We start from the raw sequence: 6,055 nt of genomic DNA, 5'->3' as shown, positions 1-6,055 counted from the left end.
TTTCTTAACAGAAAACACGAGGTCACCCGCTATCTTGACGGCCAGTCAATAAATTTTAATTTCCCTCAAATATTGAAAGCGTCGTATCTTCCTCGACTCTGGCTTCGCGTTCTCTTCGGCCACTATATTCTGTCCTCGTTTCGTAAGGGCTCTGTTCACGACCATGAGACGTATTTGGAACCCTGTTTTTTTCCTCGCTTTTTTGTCTATGTTTCTTGTCAACGTCTTTATTTTTATGTACACGCCATCGTCATCGAAAGTGACTGGCAAAGATACTTCTGTAGTACACCTGGAGTGCGCGCTCGACACAAACGTCATTCGGGATTTGTTCTTGAACATTACGCGTACTGAAGAAATAGTGGTTAAAAACCCGAATGAGGCGCAGCAGGTTTGTGTTCAACAACAACCAGTGGACAACGTCCATTTATTTCGAGATTTATTTGACGTCGAAACTCAAAACAATAAGAAGCTTGTTGGCGACAGAGATTTAAGCTCAGGTTCGTTGTTTTTTGGAAGTAACTCTTATCCATTAGGACAGCTCCCAGGTACGGCTCATGTTGTGTGGTGTGGGAAAAAGACGTTCACTTTCACCGATTATCTCAGTGTGCTCAGCATTGTGCGCGTTTTGGAGCCACAGAAGTTGGTCTTTCATTACAACTATCTCCCAGTCGTGGACCTGTTTTATTACAACCTGTGGTTTCAGGAACTGAGACAATCACTGCCTAACTTAGTGCTGCGAAAGACAGAGAGAAAACTTGAATGTGGGACATTTGACGCCGTCAGATTCGGTTTGGAGCAGGTAGGAACTCAGCCAGATGGTGGGATTTATATTGGGGAGAAAACACTCCTCACTCACATTCCCCGCAATTGGCTGTCATCTGTCGATTCCATGGCGTATTTTGGAAATTCGCCTAAAATACAAAATCATCAACACGGGATAATCGGAAGTAGACATGGAGGAATGAAAACCCTCGATGTTGCTAACTTTACAAGCCACATTCTGAAAAATGCATTCATGTGCATCACAGAGGACGAGTTTGAAAATAAATCGTTGTTTTCATTTCCCAATTCACCCTCTAAACTTCTTCCCGTGTGTGCGGTATTAACAAAACCTGTATACCCGAAAGACATCATCAATGCGACATCCCATTTTTCCCGTTTTGCTCGGTGGCTTTACTACGGGCGACAGGTCAGAATAGAACCGAGCTCAGGACCTGATGAAGACGATGACTTAATTCCCCTAATAAGCCATATGGTATGTTTGAGACCATATGCTGATATGAAGACTATGTCCTGGCCTTTCAACGCCTATATGAGTGTTCTGTCAGCGCTGTACGTTGGGGGCTTCGAACGAGTGTATGTGCATGGAAATATCCATCCGTCTGGAGAATGGTGGGATCGGCTAAAGGATGAAAATGTGACTTTTGTTGAGGTGAGGAATCAAAATGTAACACTAAATACAGCTATCAAAAACAAGCAAGCAAAAACATTAAAGAAAACATAATAAACAAAAGGGAAATTGAAACGTCTGTTTGATTGCATGTCAGATTTATTAAGACTTGATGGGTTGTAGTGCCTATAAAAAGTGGTACCTGCTTCAGAATAATTAATTTTAATGCTCTTTATGTGATCAGGTCTTATATTACCCAAATTTGCCCTTGAGCACCGAGTTTGCTGGCCGCGTTCCATTAACTTTTCAAATTGCTTTTAGCTATAGTTTTCAAGATGATTTGCTAATACTATTTTTTTAAAATAATGTAGAAACAATAATCTTGAATACAAGAAGAAATTAAATTAAAAAATTCTTAACAACTCCAATAACTTTTCTCTTCAATAATCATTTTCATTTTCCATTATCTATTTATCTATCTATCTATCTATCTATCTATCTATCTATCTATCTATCTATCTATCTATCTATCTATCTATCTATCTATCTATCTATCTATCTATCTATCTATCTATCTATCTATCTATCTATCTATCTATCTATCTATCTATCTATGTATGTATGTATGTATGTACGTATGTATGTATGTATGTATGTATGTATGTATCTATCTATCTATCTATCTATCTATCTATCTATCTATCTATCTATCTATCTATCTATCTATCTATCTATCCATCCCGTCTGCCCATCCGCCCACTCCCCCCCCCCCCGTCTGTCTGTCTGTCTGTCTGTCTGTCTGTCTGTCTGTCTTTCTGTCTGTCTAGACTTACTTGTGGATTTGTCTTTAGGCTCAGTTACCCAATTATCGTTCTTCAAACCGAGGAGCTGTCCAACACCCTTTTTAATGGACAACAGACATCTCACGTAATCCTCCACACAATACATTGTATTCTCTTCTCCCATTAATTGCTTTTCCCTGTCACGCTTTTCCAACACGTCCCAAGATTTATTTTACTCCAAACTTCTCTTTGCAAACCGGACGCTCTGCACGATATGACCATAAAGCAAGACCAAACTTCTTTTCACTGTAACTTAAACATGCAAAAACCTCAAAATTATTGCCCCCCCCCCCAAACACACACACTTTTCCCCCCTTTTCAACCTCTACACCATCCCCACCCCATAGCATTGGGTTTTTTCTCCCTTTATTATGGGCCTGTTTTCACTCCATTGCTAAAACATTACATTATTATGACGAACAGAGCCATACTGTGAAAAAGAGCATAAAGCTTGCTGTGGAGTGGGGATATGTGCTACTACTACTACTACTACTACTACTATTATTACTACTACTACTACTACTACTACTACTACTACTACTACTACTACTACTACTACTTTCATTATTATTATCATTATTATTATCATTATTATTATCATTATTATTATTATCATTATCCTTATTATTATGTTAATTATTATTATTATTATTATTATTACTATTATTATTATTATTATTATCATTATTATTATTATTATTATTATCATTACCGTCAGCATTATTATCGGTAGTAGTAGTATTATTAGTATTAGCATTATCAGTAGTATTAGTAGTATTAGAATTATAATATGTGCTCTCGGACTTTACAATCCCCAGATGGATGCAGTGGAAACTGTATTTCAGCAGGGTGTAGCAAGCCCTGCCCACAACTCTGACATCATTCGGACGTTAGTTCTTTTGAAACATGGCGGCGTTTACCAAGTGAGTGCTGCCACAGTTTGTTATGCAAAGCCTGAAAGCTTGAGTTTTTGTCTTTGTAAATATTACTATCGAAACAACAAACTAGAAAGTGACTGTTTTGTTCCGACTCTTAACTATGTCAAAGGTTGTAAAATTTAATGTCAGCAATATTAAATATTATGTTTATGGTTAGATCTAACTGTATTTACTATAAAAAGATAATATTTTTCAAAGTACCTTTGCCGATAGAAAATAAGCTCTATTTAAAAAAACAACAAGACATTTGGAGAGAGAGAGAGAGAGAGAGAGAGAGAGAGAGAGAGAGAGAGAGAGAGAGTGAGAGAGAATTGACGGATGCTGGAGGTCGATTGGTTTGAAGGGGAAAGAGGGTGGGATGGGGGCGTGTTTCAAGAAGTTTAAGAAAAACAACTCTAGCCGAAAGTCATAGAGGGTGACAAAACAACAACGTACATGATCCAAACATACTCTCCTTGTAACGACAGCTTTACAGAGGAAAATAGACAATAATATTTTCAGGACCTGAGTGAACCCATTAACACCATCAAGAACAAAGAAGATATATTTATCTTTGGAGATTTAAATGGTAGAGTTGGACAAAGAAAAAAACCCTGGAAAGAGTACCTAGGACCCCACAGTGATAAAGATATAGACTGCAACAGCAGTGGAGAAATGATACTAAACCTATGCGCTGAGCGCGACATGATGATTACGAATACATTTTTCCTACTCAGACTAAACCAAATCAAGACATGGTACAGGTGGAATGACCTGAACAATGCATCACAAAATTGATTTCATCCTGATGCGCAGAAAACAAAGACAAACAGCCGAAGATTCGAGAGCAGTACCAAACCATATCATTGACACCGACCACACACATGTGATACTTACTCTTACAACCAGCAATGTCACGTAAAGCAAACACAGAAGAACAGAAAAAACCTCGACTAACCTAAGAAAATTGGAAGAACCAGACATCGAGAAAGAAATCAAGTATGATATTACCAGGGAGTATAATAAGCTGTCACCTGAGACCAAAAACGTAGAAGACGAAGCTACTTGAGAAAAAGCGTAAGATTCTGATAGAACACAACAAAAAAACCCAACAGAGAGTACAAGGCAACAGCTAGTGCTGCTAAATCCAACCTTCAGAGAGAAACCTGAAAGTGTGCCAATCAGTACTGGGACAAGTTATGCTCAGAAATTCAACAGGCCATCGATACAGGTAATATCAGGAAAATGTATGAAAACATCAGAGTTGCTATTGGACCAACAGCAAACAAAGTGGTACCTCTAAAGTCTGCGACAGGTGAACAGCTGACAGACAAGAAGAAACAAATGGAAAGATGGGTGGAACATTATTCAGACTTATATTCAGAGAAGCGACATGTTGATAGACAGCTACATGAGGCCATTCCTCAGCTCTTCGAAATGTCAGAACTTGATATAACACCAACAGAAGAAGAAATCTCCTCTGCAATCGATGAACTCGCTTGCAGAAAAGCAGCAGGAAACGACAACATACCTGCTGAAGTGCTGAAAGAGAACAAAGAGACCCTCCTCCCATATCTCTACAAGCTACAAACGACTTGTTGGTTGAAAGCAGAAATTCCACATGACATGAGAGATGCCAAAATCACCACACTCTACAAAAACAAAGGGGACAAAGGAGATTGCAACAACTACAGAGGTATCTCACTGCCAAGCATCACTGGAAAATCTTTCGCTTGGATCATCCTGAAGCGACTTCAGAAACTAGCAGAAAGAGTCCTACCAGAGAGCCAATGCGGTTTCAGATCAAATCACTCAACAGTGGACATGATCTTCTCTATTCGTCAGCTACAAGAAAAATGCAGGGAGCAACGACTGCCATTACATACTGCGTTCGTCGATCTGACAAAGGCTTTTGATACAGTGAGTAGATCAGGACTGTACATGGTGCTTGGAAAAATTGACTGTCCCCCAATACTGCTACAGCTCATCATCTCATTCCACGAAGATATGAAAGCCACCATTCAGTTTGACGGTTCAACATCAAACAGTTTCAACATCAAAAGCGGAGTAAAGCAAGGTTGTGGCTTAGCACCAACCCTTTTTAGCACTTATTTTGCTGTCTTACTGCAATACGCATTCAAAGAGTCACCAGGGGATTTCTTCCTCCACTGCAAAACTGATGGGTCGCTCTTCAATCTTGCTCGACTCAAGGCCGAGACCAGGATCAACAAAACAACAGTACGAGACCTTCTCTTCGACGACGATGCTGCTCTTGTTGCTCACAGTGAATCAACCCTACAAACAATGATGGACCGCCTTTCAACAGCATGCAAGGTCACTAGCTTGGTCATCAGTGTTAAGAAAGCAGTCATCCTTACCCAAGAAGGTGCAGAGCAGAGCCATATATGGCTGAACGACAAGGAACTTAAGACAGTGGACAAGTTTTGTTACCTGGGGTCTACCATCAGCTCTACAACATCACTTGATTATGAGATCAATATCAGGATAGGGAAAGCAGCAACAACTTTTGGAAGGCTGACAAAACGAGCATGGGAAAACAAAAGATTAACCATCAAAACAAAGATCAAGATTCACGAAGCATGTGTCCTCAGCACACTCCTTTATGGATCTGAAACATGGACCTTGTACAGCAGACAAGAAAAGCGCTTCGACATTTTCCATCTCAGATGCTGCCACAAGATCTTAAGCATTTCGTGGCGTGACAAGGTTACAAATGTTGAAGTATTGGCACGGGCAAACCTCCAGAGCATGACAACTATCATGTGTTTAAAAAGATTGAGATGGCTTGGCCATGTTAAGAGAATGGACGACAACCGGATCCCAAAGCAACTTCTCTATGGAGAACTAGCCCAGGGAAAGAGACAAAGAGGAAGACCAAAATTGAG

The 6,055-nt window shown here is 39.7% G+C and overlaps 1 protein-coding gene across 1 annotated transcript in view; it reads left to right on the top strand.

Annotated features, from left to right (window-relative positions):
* Positions 1 to 1,279: 1,279 nt before the first annotated feature.
* The window catches only part of LOC106011545, a gene marked incomplete at its 3' end in the record, with an annotated part of 6,103 nt that continues 1,327 nt past the window's right edge, over positions 1,280 to 6,055 (top strand). Inside the window, exons 1-2 of the mRNA XM_013081612.1 lie at positions 1,280 to 1,432; positions 3,051 to 3,155. Of these exons, the coding sequence (XP_012937066.1) occupies positions 1,280 to 1,432; positions 3,051 to 3,155 (258 nt within the window). The remainder of the gene's footprint in view (positions 1,433 to 3,050; positions 3,156 to 6,055) is intronic.

This window comes from Aplysia californica, unplaced genomic scaffold (genome assembly GCF_000002075.1).
Source record: "Aplysia californica isolate F4 #8 unplaced genomic scaffold, AplCal3.0 scaffold00138, whole genome shotgun sequence".
NCBI lineage: Eukaryota > Metazoa > Mollusca > Gastropoda > Aplysiida > Aplysiidae > Aplysia > Aplysia californica.
This window is presented reverse-complemented; position numbering and strand designations above follow the sequence as displayed.